Source organism: Populus trichocarpa, chromosome 3 (assembly GCF_000002775.5).
Source record: "Populus trichocarpa isolate Nisqually-1 chromosome 3, P.trichocarpa_v4.1, whole genome shotgun sequence".
NCBI lineage: Eukaryota > Viridiplantae > Streptophyta > Magnoliopsida > Malpighiales > Salicaceae > Populus > Populus trichocarpa.
In genome coordinates, this window is record NC_037287.2 from 18,770,161 (window position 1) to 18,786,832 (window position 16,672).

General features: G+C 34.9%; 3 protein-coding genes across 3 annotated transcripts; 1 reads left to right on the forward strand and 2 right to left on the reverse strand.

Moving 5' to 3' along the window:
* Window positions 1–1,411: 1,411 nt before the first annotated feature.
* On the reverse strand, window positions 1,412–5,142 carry LOC7493231 (uncharacterized). The gene is made up of 5 exons (XM_024596647.2): window positions 4,389–5,142; window positions 2,677–2,734; window positions 2,499–2,582; window positions 2,202–2,343; window positions 1,412–2,010 (listed from the first exon to the last, which is right to left on the reverse strand). The coding sequence occupies exons 1-5, from the start codon at window positions 4,813–4,815 to the stop codon at window positions 1,657–1,659; spliced, it is 1,065 nt and encodes a 354-aa protein (XP_024452415.2). The 5' UTR covers window positions 4,816–5,142; the 3' UTR covers window positions 1,412–1,656.
* A 1,202-nt stretch (window positions 5,143–6,344) lies between these two features.
* LOC7478302 (phosphatidyl-N-methylethanolamine N-methyltransferase) lies at window positions 6,345–8,290 on the reverse strand. The gene is made up of 2 exons (XM_002304691.4): window positions 8,072–8,290; window positions 6,345–6,642 (listed from the first exon to the last, which is right to left on the reverse strand). Exons 1-2 carry the CDS (start codon window positions 8,197–8,199, stop codon window positions 6,417–6,419), a joined length of 354 nt encoding a protein of 117 aa, XP_002304727.4. The 5' UTR covers window positions 8,200–8,290; the 3' UTR covers window positions 6,345–6,416.
* Window positions 8,291–12,816: 4,526 nt separating this feature from the next.
* Window positions 12,817–16,384, forward strand: LOC7478303 (probable N-acetyltransferase HLS1). The gene is made up of 3 exons (XM_002303817.3): window positions 12,817–13,146; window positions 13,815–13,945; window positions 15,129–16,384. The coding sequence occupies exons 1-3, from the start codon at window positions 12,925–12,927 to the stop codon at window positions 15,994–15,996; spliced, it is 1,221 nt and encodes a 406-aa protein (XP_002303853.1). The 5' UTR covers window positions 12,817–12,924; the 3' UTR covers window positions 15,997–16,384.
* The last annotated feature ends 288 nt before the right edge of the window (window positions 16,385–16,672 follow it).

Sequence of the window (16,672 nt, forward strand, 5' to 3'; positions counted from 1 at the left end):
CAATGGTTAATGCCTCAGAATTTACTAATGTCCTATTAGATTTCTCTTGTTCGAGTAAGAATGTTGCTAATTGAGGCCTAAACAGGTTGATGTCCTCTGATACTTGCTGTTCCGACTAGTTCAGTGGCGTTTACCTTGGGTGTTTTAACATCACACATCTTGTGTTCGGCAAACAATCTGCCATGTGACAATCCTTCTATCTCCAAAAAGGAATGTTTTCTTTACGTTTTCGTTAGGAAATTGTTTCTATGTTCAGCAGAAGATGTGACTCTTCATGACCATGGGAGGGTTCTGATCAGGCAAACCTCGAGGGAAGCTAATCAATATGCGGACTGACTTGCTAACTCAGATCATGGATTTCCAGTTGCCGTGTAACTTAACCATTAGACGAAGGATCTTGTTATGATTATGAACCAAAGGAGTATATTGCTACAAGGATCTTGAAATGCTCTTATATGACGAGAAGGCTTTCAAACTAGCTGTGATATCTTTAGATGCCTTGTTAAAAGTTTAAGAACATGCATTTCCTGTTACAACCCAACAAATCAAAACCAACAGTTCATTCACTTGGCATTCCAAGAATTTGGGGTGCGGCTGATGTCTTATATTCCTAGCAAGACATCCCAAACTTTCTGCTAGACAAGCAGCAGCCATATATGATATTATATAGAAGAATATTTTGCCGTAATCCAAAAGGAAAAGTGCTGATTAAATGTATGCGATAAAGCTTATTTGACTACAGGAATTCTGGAATCTATACACGACATTGAAAAGGAAAGGAACATGGAACTTGAAACACAGATATGTAAATTTCATATAACTGATACTGATTTTTTTGTGGCAGTACCTCCATTCACCGAATCTTTTAACAGAGCGGAATTTGATTACGATGACTTTCAGAAATCTAGAGCATAAAAATCTCTTTCAAGTTCCAACAACAGAGAATAAGTTGGACCAAGATGGTTATTCCATTACACACTAGAAAAGTCACTAAATCCATGAGGATTCAACACATAAATATATTTGTGCCACCGGCCAACAGAAAAAAGTCATCAGCACCTAGCCTGTCACTAGTAAGTAGTAACTAGTACAATAATCCAACCCTAGGGTTGCAAGGAGATATAAGATCTCACCTGGAATTGAAAAGCTAATAAGAATAGACACCATATCAAGGAAAGAGCGTGTTTGACAGTGTGATTGCGGGTGCTTTTCAAATAACTTTTCGTGTCAAAATACATGCCAATGATTTTTTTTATTTTTTAAAAATCATTTTTGACATCAGCATATCAAAACAATCCAAAACGTACAAACCATATTAAATTTTATTAAAAAAAAAAATTTAAATTTTTTAGGAACGCAGCCGCACAGCGTTCCCAAACGTTCCCAAAGAAGGTTTAACTTTGAACGCAGGTGAGTCTTTCAGCATATTCACTTGAACAAAGAAAATGATATGTATACATAACAGCCATGTCATTCATACAAATAATTACATGAATCAAATTGTTGCAAATATACCTGCTTGCAGTTGCTTTCTTTAGAGGCAATTATCTTTTGTACAAAACCATTAGACACAGCCCTACTTGAAAGGAATGCCAGACACAGAAATTGGCATGACCTCCAACTTACCAAATTTTTTTATGGTTATGTATAAGAATTCTAGTCATCGACAGCTCTAGATAATCCAACATCTATTGGATCCTCAAGTTCTTTCACTTCGGTCTTAGCCTCAAGATAGTCATCCTTTACCCTTGCTTCTCCCTTGGTTGTACACTCTTGGAATCTAAAGCAATTTATGAGATGATCATTTGTTAGTCCAGCCACTTGCATGAATGAGTATATGACTGTTGGACTGACGCTTCGAAACCCTCTTTTTACCAGGTCTTTGCTTATGAGCTCTGCTTTTGGAGTCTTGACTGGGACTTGGCGGGAATATCGGAATTGGCTTATGATGGGCTTATGATTCACAAAGTTCCAGATGTATTTATCAAACGACCCAAACTCATCTGTGACCTGCAGCATCAACAAGATGTGAGTTTACAGCAGTTTAAAGGTCATGGTTGAAACAATCTTCAAAAATATTACATCAAACCCAGAGCTTTCTTTACCATAAGTTATTTAAGGAAAATCACAAAAAACAGGAAGTCAATATCAGGCTTACATCAGGGGGGAAAAAAACAAATTGAAAAAGTCCAAGTCTCTACCTTGCAAATTTGACGTGCATTCTCAATGATTGATCGGAGCTTTAGCTCTGACAGTAGGGAGCTGGCAGGGCTTCCTGGCATTGCTATCCTTTTCTCGTTTAATTTGGAAACGTCAATTGGATCAAAATCCAAAAAGACTTCCCTGTATGCAAATAAATACACCTCTGAGTCAATCAAGTTATACCCAATAAAAGTTTGAGCATCAACAATTCACATCGTCTTTTGATTATTGAATGCCAGAACAGCAAAAGCATCTAAGGATCATAACATACACATTTGATTCGAAATAATCAATACCTAAATATATGCCTTTTGTTAAGAATGAGAGGCCATGTAAGTTCAGCCAAAGCACCCGATAGGCTTAGCAGTTCAAACAGCTTCCTGCACGTTGAAAGAAATGATCAGAGACTGAGGGGGCTACCAGATCCGCTTTTACTTTAGAAGAAGATATCCCAAGGGTTTTGTGAGTGCATACTTGTCATCATGGACCGGGACTCCCCATTCTTCATCATGAAAAGTGGCATAGCTTGGATCTTTTAGAGCGGGGAAAATATTAATTAGCAAATTCAACTTGGTAAGAAAAGTTCAAAACTTATAATTATAATCACATCAAGGGAAGAAAATTGCGAGTGAGCAAATTATCTGGCAGTTTGCAGCCTGCCACTGAATGCAGAACAGTTACGAATTAACTAGCTGGATTTTAATTATCTTGTTTCTAGAGATGGTTTGCAGTAAATTACAGGACCTGAAATAAAGAATTTTGCATCTAAGAATCCTCTAGCCACGTGATTGTTTAATTGTTTGATTGGCCATCCTATAAACCAAATCAACGGAACATTGAGCTTCAGCCTCTTCACTTGGAACTGCTCCCCTTTTGATTCCATCCTATTCTATAGCTTAGATCAAGTCTCCATACATGGCATACATGGACCATTTCCATTAAAAAAAAATGATATAGTAGATTCAGTTACGTCTATGCCTACTCATCACCCTCCTCTTGATAGGGGTATTCCCATAACATACATGCAAACACGCCAAAATGCTTTGCCACAAAACAAACCAGCATCTCGTAGTTTCTTAGTTCATCTATACATCATTTAGCAAAACGAGCGTCCAAAACATTCTGATAAGGAAACTTTAAAGTTAATGGGACAGGAATTTATTTCACTATCGATTATCTGTGGTGAGGCCTAGCCCTGCAGGACTGTTAAGGGTAGAAGTTTGCTCCTGGAGCATGACCACAGATGAGATGGAGATGAATGCTCTGAATGCACAGTAACACACACCTCAAAATCTTGCATCTACTAATGCAGGAATATTTGTATGTCAGTTAACCCCTCAATTTATGAACATCTTGCCACTTAAATGAGAATGATTGTGATACAAAATCACTTCTTTAGAGTTTTATGCCAAACTAATTCAAGATTAAGTGACAAAAGGTTATTAGCAACTAATTCAATACTTATTGCTGAAAAGTTATTCCATTTTATCTTTCCCATTAATAAATATTTTGCATTATCAAGATTCACGAAAACCAACTAAGGCCAAATTCAGATAAATATGACAAGTAACGCCCTAAGGTTTTCTTGTACGAAATACTATTCTTATAACAGATGCTAACTACTAATGGAAGCAGAATATCAATCTCACAAAAGCCTAATGAAATTCTTTCATCTGTCAAAGAAAATGCCTTCCTTGACATGAAAAATAACAAGAGTACAACAATTTGCAATTTGATGCATAACCTACTTGATTTTAGCATGTTCTAGACCCAATTCAACATAGATTGATATTTCTCTTAGTCACCAAGGACTAATTTCCTACTTTTTTTATAAAAAAAAAACTCCATTTTCCATAAATTGGTAGGATCATTAATACTTGCTTTTAGCATGTTCTAGACCCAATTCAACATAGATTGATATTTCTCTTAGTCACCAAGGACTAATTTCCTACTTTTTTTAAATAAAAAAAACTCCATTTTCCATAAATTAGCAGGATCATTGATACACGCATAAACCAAATACACACATACACCCCTTTAAAACTATTACCGTCCAAACCTCTCAATTCTTGAACTTTCAAGAATCACAAGAACATCGATATTCAAGTAAAAACACACCTAATTCAAACTTGTAAGGAAAACAGAAAACAGAAAACAGAGAGGGAGAATATATAAAAAAACGTTACCAGTAGTAGGTGTAACCCAAGCACATCTTTTTTTAATTTGAAGTTGAAAGTCATCGGTGCTATTATCCCCCACCAGTACTTCGTTCTCACCACCACCACCACATTGCTTCTTCCTTACCATCACCGCGTTCCTTCTTACCGCCGTTCTCCCACTAGACCACGACGAGGAAGACGAAGACGCCCGGCTAAGCGGCGACGAGGATTCCGACGAGGCGTAGGAGGAGCAGGAAGCATTCATGGACTTTTGTCTCAAAACAACGAATTTGCCACTGCCACCCTTCTTCTTGCTCTTGTTGTTGGACTCCGTTTCTTGCGGCGGCTGTTTCTCGTTGGTGGGTTTCTTCTTCGTCGCCGGCTTTTCTGGTTCCTTGTTTTCCGGTTCTCTGATGCTGTTCATGGCCCGCACTCTAGGTGGGCCTCCCGACATTGCCTTCCCCCCCTTTCCTCTTCTCCAAGATGCCCCCAGTAATGCTTCGAATTTACTCTTTCAAAGCTGAGATTTTTGTCGCGCTGGACCGCTGGTCATTGTTTGAGCTTAGTAAAGAGAGATTTGAGTGCTGCGTTGGTGGGTAGAAATGAGATATTGGTGCTGAAAGAAGTTTCTTTTCTATTTTGAAGGTAGAATGAGTGAGGGTCTGTTTGGGCAGTGAGAAAGTGTGGGAAAGTGGGAGAGTGGACTTTTTCCTTTTCCTTTTCTTTTTCCTTTGGAGAGAAAAAGTGAACTTGCTAGTTAAAATGTGCCACGTAATAGGATGTCTGAACACTGATATGCTAAATACCTCAATTTTTGAAAAAAAAAAAAAGGTACTGTATTTTATGGATAATGCTGTAAGAATACAACTAATTTACTGGAACGCCATACGTTATTGTTCAAATAAAATAAAAAATGAAATATTCAAGTTACAAAATTATTTGATATTTATTATTTGTTATTAAATCCCATTCAATAATTTAATTTGTAAATTAAATCTTTTAACTTGATTTTTTTTATCTAATTCTAATTTAAAATTAACCAGCATAAAAATTATCTTGGCATGAACTAGCTGATTTAGTGAGTCTAAAAATAACCAGATGATTAATAAAATACATTATTTAGTTTTTTAAAAATTCAAAATGATATTTTTTAAAAATATTAAGATGACAATATATTTTATTGATTCTCGGCTTAATAACAAAAATAATAGATATTTAAGGATAAAGTTTCTATTATATAATAACAAAAATAAGTACTTATAAAATCAAGCATAAATTAAATAGGATGTTTGTTTGAAATTACAACAATCTAATAAAAATTTAATCAAAATAAATTATGAAAACTAACTCAAAATTAATGTAACATTGAGAATAATAATAATAAAAAAGATTTAATAAAAAAAATATAAAATTATTTTTTAAAAAAAAAACTATGGGACAACTCCTTCATTGTTCATATGAACAATAAAAAAGCTAGGTTTACCACGATTCTTTTAAGGTTTGTCTAGGAGTAGGGTAGATGTTTCTTCTCAATAGAAATATATTAAAATAATTTTTTTATTTTATTTTAAATTTATTTTTAATATCAGCATATTAAAACAATAAAAAAATAAAAAAAATTCAAAGCTATTTAAAAAAAAAAACTTTAAAAATGTGATTGGACTCCAATGCCAAACATATAGACCTGTTTGTTTTTGTGTTTTAAAAGTGCTTTTGAAATTATTATTTTTGCTTTAAATTAATATTTTTTTGGTGTTTTCAGATCATCTTGATGTACTGATATCAAAAATAATTTTTTAAAAATTAAAAAAAATATTATTTTGATGTATTTCCTAATAAAAAACGCTTTGAGAAGCAACAGCTACCATACTTCCAAATACCCCTTAGTAGAGCATGTGATTTTAATATTTTATATAATTATATTTTATTGTTTTAAAAATAATAGATAAGTAATAAATATGGAAGGTAATAAAAATAAATGCACCCAACCAATTTTAAGTGGTAACAAATTAATAATTGGTTAAGTAATGATACTTGCTCCTATAGGGATCATATTTAAGGATCCTCCTTTGATTCCAGGTGGATCATGAATACATAGCCCAGAGTCCACAAGAGAACGTATTGGAAAGGGACCCAAGATAGACATGCAAAAAGACTCAGAACGCTTCCAACATACTGTGGATCTCTTATAACCCCGAATGGGAACTCTGTCACCCAGGGGACATTCTTCCCAAAGCGTACACCATAGTAAGTACCAGCTTCACCAAGCAATTGGTATACCCTGTAATGTGCAGGTTCTATTATAAACGCAAAATGAAGTAGATGGAAGAAACAGAGTCCACAAAATCTAATATTATTTAGACAGGAGCAGCTAAAACATTCAAGCAAAGCCTCAGAGTCACACTATATGAGAAGAGCCTCTCGTTTATTCTCCACTACCAGTACCCTACTGCTAAAGAATTATAACTCCCCAAAACCGAAACACTTCTTCTCCAAGATTGAAAAATGCAACTTTTTTCAGTTCATGGAAGTCATGCAATTACAAGCCTCAAAAACATGATAACTATCAGCCACGGGATAAAATCATCTCTCTGTCGCCCTGATCCCATGAAAAAGAATCCGTACTGTGCACTTTGCCGGGATGCCCGAGCAAAGAAACAAGCAATCTATATCGTGATGCACATTTACAAAAGGTTGGACTTGGAAATCGGGATTAGATATCCAGAGATAAGTCTAATTATGGAAGATAAAATGTGCAAAGGGTGTCCACTCTAAGGTTGTAGACATTTTTTTTTAACAGAAAACTAACAAAATTCATCTCTTATTTTATTGAATGGGGTGTGCCAAGAAAAAGGCCAAAATTCAGGCAGAATGAAACAAGCCAGTGAAAAGCTGTTTTATGTCAGAGCTAGGTATATTTGATAACCACAACTACTGCAGGATCTTTTAGTTTTTACACCAAATCTGATATTTTAGAAGATTACTATTCGGTCCAAGAACACAGCCCAGATTCTCATAAAGTTCAGAAATTTACGAAGAGTGCCGAAACTGTAGGTTAAAACTCTGTGGTTAGAGGAAAAAACGGAAAAGAAGAAAGAGAGAACCAGAATGTCAGAAAAGATATACACACAAAAAGCAAAATCACAAACAGTATGGTCAAGAATGAGGAGTTGAACCTAGACATGTGAAGAAATTATGCTTTTCAGACAAGCATTGAGCATCATGCAACAACAGCCATTGATTTCAAAGACTGCCTGATTGGCCGATCTTATACTCGAAGCAGGCTGTCTATATAAGCATGTCTAGGCTGGAATATTAAGCCAACAATTATACAAACTATAAGAGTAATCCACAGAGCAACAACCAGGTCCAAGCTCAACTGACCACTATAAATCAATGACAGCCATATCTTAACATCACTGTCGGATTACCAAACGTTATCTTAAGAACAAAAAACTTGAATTCCGAATTGGGTCCATAACCAACAGTTCATCCCCATCAAAAAGATACGAATTTGGAAACATTTAGCTCCCAGACACCGATCTTTGAAGGCATATATGAATGTGCTATATATACGTACCAAGTATTTGCATTTCCATTACCAAAAATAAAATAAAATGATGGAAGCTTCACATGAATTCCTAACTGGGTCCGATCAGTTACAGGCACATATTGATATGTTAGATATAATATCACAGTGATCAACTGACCTGAAGTTGAGGAACTGACCAAAGCCAAAGAGGGGCCAGAAGTAGAGAGGAGGCGGCCAAGAGAGAGTGGAAACTGAAAAAAGAGAAATGAACTGCAACAACTTGAGGAAATGTGAAACATAGTCCATCACCTTTGATGGGTCCTTGTATTTCCCGCATAGGATCACCCATGCCTGTGGGTTTGTCCATAACCAGTAGTAATATGGGAATGGGAGCAACCAAGGGTGGAGCCAGGAATTTTTTTTATCCTGAGCTATTAAATAAATATATAAATATTTTTTAAGATTGATTATTAATTCATGTACATGAATTTTTAAAGTTAATAATAAAGTTTTAATTCAAATATACTACCCAAAATATTAAAAAATAAATTTAAAAGTACATAAAATTAAAGCGAAAGTAAAAATAAACTCACTATTAAAGTTACATCCTTTGATGTTTTGTGGAATATAATTCATCTATAATCGAATCTGAATCGATATTGTAACAACCCCTCAACCGGGATAAAATAACAATCTCATGTCAACTGAAAAACAAAGTAATTAAATTTTTTCCCTCTTTCATTTCTCCTTCCTTCACTTGATTCTTCCCTATATTAGTGTTTTATAAGTTGAACTTTGTAAGTTTACGAGGTTATTCTTTCACTTTTTTATTTTTTTCCTTAGATTTTTTTTTATGTTTTTCCCTTACTTTTTTCTATTTCTCTCTCGCCTTTTATTTTTTTTATTTTTTTATTCTGCTTCTGCCCAGTCGGAAACATATAAAAGAAAGGAGGAGCTGATTTGTTTTATTTTTTAATGGCAAATAACCATTTTACTCTTAATGAGTCATTTTGCTTTTATTTGACGGTTTTTTTTTTTGTTAGCACTACCAAGCTCCGTTCATTCTAAAATTTTAACCAGATTTTATTCAACATATTTTAAGATCCCTTGTAAAATTTCAGCTCGATCTGATGGTTGGATTGAAAATTACGTCCAATAACGTAAAACTGGTCAAATTGTGATTTTTCATCAAATTTCTAAATTTCTCCAAAAATTCTGAAATTTTAACCCAAGCTAAAGCATAATATTAAAAGTCTCCACGTAAATTTTCAGAATTTTTTGATAATTTAATTGAAAATTACAAATTTTTTTTACATAAAACTAATCAAAAAATATTGATAAAATCTTGACTTGGGCTTAAACCCACCCCAGCCTTTGCCATACCTCCGCCTATGGGAGCAACACACCTACTGCTACAAAGATACCCATTTTCTCTCTTGCTTGTTTTCCTAGTGTTTTTCCTGATATGTCACAGATTTTGCGGGGATGCTGTGTTCTGTCGTGGAGCCTGTAGAGGTTTTATTTTGTGGGTGCTTGTGATCCATGGGCTTTCAGGCAAAATAAAGTAATATCGGGTCTAATGGGCTGATCCCAGTTTCAGAACTGTTCATCAGCCCAGTTGCTAGAGCTTGAATTTCTGAACTAAATGCATTTATTTTCACTCAATGTCGCCTAGTATTGTTGAGATGATAAGCACAATATTGATTTATTTTGAGGTATTAATTTCAATTTCTATCACTTTATCTTTTGAGAAAATAGCATTAGCATATATATATATATATATATATATATTTGTTTTGATTACTTTTTTTTTTTGGATTCAAGGGAACCCTGCTCTCCGGAAAGCGTACTTTGTAGGCCCAGGTGAGCGAGTAAAATCCCGGCTATCCCAGACTCTTACAAGAGGTGCACGCCCTGACTCGAACTCGAGACCTACTGTGCAGATCTCAAGCTCTTTGCCATCACGCTACGCCCCTTGGGGACTAGATTTTGATTACCTTCACTCATAGATGTATTTTAAATTTCAATTTTGATTTATGTAAATTTTTTTAGATACATGTGAATATAAACTGTATAATATTTTGTGTGAATATAAAATGTATGATATTTCCTTTAATTTGTCTATGAGGAAACCTTTTTTTGTAAAGAAAAATGTTAAATTCCTTCTCAATTTTTTATAAGCATATGCACCAAGAACAAGGAAGAATAAGAGAAAATTTAACTAAAATTTGGCAGGGTGTCTGCATAAGAATTTATAAAGAAGAAATCGGAAACTTTGGTCATAATTTAATGGGAAAAAAGAGCTTATAGTTGAATTATTTTATATTCTATTTGTCATTAGGAGGACTGCAATTCCTTTTCCCCTGCCAATATAATAATTATTCATTGCCCCACTTAGAGTTTCTCTTAATTTTCCTTCAACAGACAGCCGTAGGTTTTTCTAATGAAAAGTAGGTCCAGAGGAGAATTTGCATCAAGTCTTTGCTATTTATTCCCTTTTCTATTCCAATATATCACCCCATCTTGATCCATATATATATATATATATATATATATATATATATATATCAATCAATCTTCATTATCATAAGAGGATAAACAATGTGAAAAATATTTTATGTGCGCATTTTCTTAATTTATCATGGTCCTTTCACTTTGTCCTTTTTCTTTTTCTTCGAAAGGAATTTAGCTTGAAGGGGTGACTTCTCTTGTTGCTAATTTGGTTGAAAGTTTTTATTTTTTTTAGTGTACTAGTTTTTATTTTTAGATGGGTTTTAAAAGTTTGATTAATCTTAAAAAAATATCAAATAATTTTTTTTTTTGTGATTTCCAATAGTTTTAATATATTAATATAAAAATTAAAGAAAAATAATATAAAAAATAGTCATTTAAATTTGTTTTTAAGCAAAAACAAGCCTCAATGTAACACAATAATAAACACACACTTTGTCAACGTCTAGAACAACGACCGATCACTTGATTACCTAGCTAGGTTCTAGCTTGAAATTAGTGATTGTTCCTTGTGTTAAAAAAACAAAAAGAATGAGGTGATTGATTTGATTTTAATTCTAGACTTCATAAAGAAAATGTCAAAAATAGGTCAACAAACATTTTAGTCCTAGGCTTTTAGCTAAACACTCCTAAAGCCGAATGTTCAATGGATTTCATGATCACTTACGTAAGATGGTTTAAAGGGACATGATTAAACAACACTAGATCTAGCTAGTTGAGAAAAGCCTGTCTTCTTCCTCTTGCAAAAACTAACATATATTAAACAGAACCACGAGAGGTATATATTTTAGTGGACAGTAGTAGGGATGGCCGATGGGCATTGATTTATATAACCTAAGATATCTATGAGGCATGCAAGTGGCTTGAAAATAGAAAAGACAATTACAAGAAATCTCAAAAGTAGCCAGATGCAAAGAAGAGTGTAATGAAATCATATATTTCTTCAATATATAGATAATATATATCTAGGGTGTTTGTTTGTTTTTTTTATTAACATGACTATCCGGGCTAGTTTACGCGCACCTCGACTAATCTCACGGGCCCTGAAGTTAACAACTATGTAAGCCTCTAGTGATCATCTTACTAGTAATCACAGGGCTCGAACATGAGATCACAGGGAGAGTAAACCTCTTAGTCCCAAGCTCCTATTATTAGACCACCTACTAGATGATTGATGTTTGTTTTTTTTTAATACAATAGTTGTCTTGAACAAGAATATGCTTAGATTTATAATTATCTTTTTAATTATGTACCCTAATACGTCCCAAGTATCAATGCCACCCCGCTTCCAAATATAAAAAGGATAAAAACATGCTTGATTATAAAAATAAAGATGAATTTATATTATTTTAAAATAAAAAGAATTTGCTATTTTTATCTCAGAAAAATAATCAAACACTATATAGGGATCGTTTTAAACGTGTTAATGTTGAATTTCATATACCTTGTAGTTTTGCTGGCCTTTCACTTTCAATTTCGGATAGTTGATGCCTTTTTCTTTGACCAAAATATTGTTCGCAACATCTTCAGTAAGATCACACTTCACACAGGACAAATCATAATGTGTTAGAGATAAAGCTTCCTAGGATAGATCGGTTCGATTCCCATGCATGGACAATTCTTGCATGCATCATCATGTTCCATGTTTCTAATATTTAAAGAAAAATTCAATCCTCAACAAAGGATAAAGACAGGTCTCTTAGATTTTATTTTATTTTATTTTCTGTCAAAGAAACCTTCGAGGTTAAAAAGCATTCAGCACATGTCTCGATGTTTCGTAATTACCATTTTTAATTATACATAAACTAATCTTAATTAAGAATGGATAATCCTTTTGGGATGGTTATCAATATTCCAAGCACATGACCATCTCACATGATTCTCGCCACCTTCACCAATAATTGGTGGAAAGAAAACTAATATAATGTTTTTATTTGGAAAGGCTACTCTACGGACAAAGATTTTGCTTCTCAATTGACTTCAAAAGAAGATTAATTCCATTTTAAAAAAAAAAAAATCGGTGAAGATGTATATAACTAATTAAACATGCTTAGGGAAAACTACTATGCTTTTGTCGGTCCAATTTAATTTTTTTCTTGGTAAACACGTCTCAAATTTAGTCACCAAATAATGATTTTGTTTGCCGCCTATAACTACATTCACACACACTTATGTATTTTTTTCTAGTTTATTTTTATTATTTTTATTATTAGGATTTTTTAGTTTTTTTCTATATAAATGAATATTTTTATTAAAATACACATATATAACTATAACGACTACATTACAAAATATGTATGTATGTATATATGTATGTATGTATGGATGGATGGTTAATTAGCTAGAAAAACAATTCCCCACTAATACTGTTTAAGAGGTCCACGACTGAACCTTCAGTACTATATAAAATATGGTGAGCTAGAGATCTTCACCACACTGTGTGACAGCTTTTGAGGTCTATATTCACCACTCTCTAATCTCTATACATTGCTAGCTAACACAAATTTTCTTTTTCCGACCATGTCACTAAAAATAGCTGCAGACAATTTCCCACCATTGCTGGTCGGCGAGACGGAGAATTTTGTGGTGGTGAGAGAGTATGATGAAGGTAGAGACAAGGTGGCTGTAGAGGAAATGGAAAAGAGGTGTGAGATTGGCCAAAGGGGAAAGCCTTCACTTGTTACTGATCTTATGGGCGATCCGATTTGTCGGATTCGCCATTTTCCATCTCATGTTATGCTTGTAAGCAGCTGTTCATCCATTTTAATCAGTTCCACCTTGTTTTTTCTTTCTATATTACACTTAAGCTAGTAAAAAGAGAAATGCATCAAAATTCATTCATGTTGCATGTTCACATAATCTCTAGGTAAAAAGAACTTGGTTTGAATAAGAGATTTGATAGTATTTTTGTGAAGATAGGAGGAGGAAGTTTACATTGTGGCTCGATCTAGAGAGTTGGAAAAGATTTATAGAAAATGCTCTAGCGGGCAGCGGCTGTTAAATCACCAATGAAATTATTTCGTTGGTATATTCTAGAGAGTTAGAAAAGAATTACTGTAAATACCACTGTAACTCACTGACAAAATTATCTATGGTTATCTTGTCGGCGATATGCTAAATATTACAGAGAAAATTACCGATAGATTGAAGCGGGTAATTTTTTTTAGCATATATGGTCTGTTTGTAAATCCATCGGTAAATTTATTAATGACAGAATTATCATAAGACCAGAAATTACCGACGAGTGTTTTTTTGACGGACGGTTTTCGTCCATGATTCCGTCGGTAAAATAATCACAGATGGAATGTTAGTGTAAATACCGACAGAAATTTCCGCCGGGAAAACGGTTAAATCTGGTAGTGAAAAATTACTTTTTTTCCCTTTGTGTAGTGACAAAGTTATGTTTACAGGTTGCTGAATGCGGTGAAGGAGGAGAGATGGCAGGGGTAATAAGAGCCTGTATAAAAACCGTGACAAGAGGAAGTTCAGGTTATGTAAAGCTGGCTTATATTCTGGGATTAAGGGTTTCTCCTTCTCACAGGTCTCTCTCTTTCTCTAAAAAACTGTTTGTACTTCTTTGTTTTCCTGATCATTTGCATTTAATTACTTCTCTTCCGCTACTTGATTAGAGAAGCATAAGAAGTGCAATATATTAACGTCACTCTCACAAAACTATAGTGCCATTTGGGTGTTTACAGTGTTCACGAAGTGTTTCATGGCATGGACAAGCCTTCACCTGAAAACAAACAATTATGAAAACTGCTTTCTTTTTCTTTCTTTGGGTTCTCCTTCACCTTTGAACAGCAGTTATTAGGACTGGTATATTTAAATACGTGCTCCAAATTTAACCCAGGTTGACTTTTATTAAAAAAATTTAAAATTAATATTAATTCTGATAGGGTATTGTAGCTATATTTTAACTTAGTTAAATTGCAACCTTAATTTGCAAAATCTAACTGCATGTTTTCTTTCTTCCATATATTACTCTTGTGGGTTTCTAAGAACCATTGCCACCCCAACAAAACACACGATTAGATTCGACGTAAAGAGAAAACATTTGTTCCTCGTATATTGGAATGAGGCAAGGCAAGCTAGCTAGCTTGGCATTAACACATGCATCCAGTACAAAGACTTCTTTTACCTAAGGTAACACTAAATTACTTCACCAGAATCATCTAGGTGGTGACCTAAAACTACTTCCCCAGAATCATCTAGGTGGTGACACAATAGTAAGAGCTTGGGACCAAGAGGTTTGCTCCCTCTGTGGTCTCAGGTTCGAGCCCTATGATTGCTTATATGATGGCCACTGGAGGCTTATATGGTCGTTAACTTCAGGGCCCGTGGGATTAGTCGAGGTGCACGCAAGCTGGCCCGGACACCCACGTTAAACTAAAAAAAATAAAATTACTTCACCAGGCACATAAATGGTCCACCATGCACATCTACTTCCTTCACAGAATATAATACTAATTTGGTCAACAAGCACAGGCCACTATGCACAGTTCCTTCGGCAAAAGCTTATAAGATATACTATATGTATCCATGATCACAAATTCACATTTTTAAATTCTATCATGGCCCTTATAATCTTCAAAACTGCTCCTTACTTTCCCTTTATGTTACCAACCCTAGGTACCTTTTGTACTCACATCGGACAAAAACCATCAAACAATTTATATCATGCTTACATTTTCTTATTACTTTCAACTTCGGCGATGTTACAGGAGGCTTGGCATTGGCATAAAATTGGTTCAAGAAATAGAAAAAAGGTGTAAGCAACAAGGTGCAGAGTATTCATACATGGCTACAGATTGCACCAATGAATCTTCCATCAATTTGTTCACAAGAAAATGTTGTTACACAAAATTTAGGACTCTTACCATGCTAGTGCAGCCGGTTCACGCGCATTACAAGCCATTAGGCTCCGGCATTGCAACTATCCGACTCACACCAAAACTCGCAGAAACAATTTACTCTCGAGTGTTTGTCGATGCAGAATTCTTCGCTAAAGATATTGGCACAATTTTGTCTAGTAAGCTCAATTTGGGCACATTCATGGCAGTGCCCAAGAATTGTCTCCCTCAATGGGATCCGAAAACAGGAATCCTGCCCTCAAATTTCGCCATACTAAGCGTATGGAACACTAAAGAAGTGTTCAAATTACAAGTCAAGGGAGTGTCCAAATTAACGCATGCATGTTGCACAGGCTCTAGGTTGTTAGATGCTTGGATGCCATGGCTAAGGCTGCCTTCATTTCCTGACGTGTTTAGACAATTCGGTGTTTATTTCTTGTACGGGCTACACATGGAAGGTAAAAACGCACCGCGGCTCATGAAGGCTCTATGTGCATTTGCACATAATATGGCTAGAGATGATGATGGGTGTGGGGCCGTGGTGGCTGAGGTGGGCCAGAGGGACCCTGTTAGGGAGGTGATCCCACACTGGAGGAAATTTTCATGGGCTGAAGATTTGTGGTGCATCAAGAAGCTTGCTGATGAAAAACCAGATGTTGATAGAGAATTTGAGCCGCCGGATTGGATGAAACGTGGATCTTCTTCACCGGTCATTTTTGTTGACCCACGGGATAGTTGACCGCCGCATGCCATCGTCAACACGCACACAGAATAAAAGTAAAAAATGGAAAAATAAGTATCTTCTTGTTCTATAGAATTTTCTTCAACCCTCAAAGTATGTCTGTCAAGGTTGACGTTTTTAAGTCATTTGAACTCAGTTGCAAGGCTTTGATCCATCCTGTTTCATGGGCAACGAACGGCGGGGGCCTCCTCTCTACACCAACTGTAGCGAAGACGGTACTCCGCCTAACATTGAAGATGGCAGCGGGATCGAGATCGAATGCTTTTATTAAATGTGAGCATGGCATTTAGGGTTTTATTTTATGGTTGGGTTCTGGAGCGTAGCGCTTGTGGGTTCTTTATTGTTTAATTTGCGATGGAGATCAGCATGCTTTCATTTCTTGAAATATCTTTGCTTGCTAAATGCGATCTCTCAATTACTGCTTTGAAATAAAAAAATAATTATTATAAAAAAAAGCAAGGAAAAAAGGAGACATGTCTCTTTATGAAACAGTAATCTTAGGCTCTATGAAAGAAGAAATAATAAAGAACAAAGGCTCTAACATAGCCTTAAATCTTAAACACATACAGACAAAAATAGAAATACCGTTGGCAAGTGGAGCTGGCTATATTCGAATTGGGGGAGAGAAAAAAATAATTATGAATAAAATTATGACTATATTAAAGGATTTTCA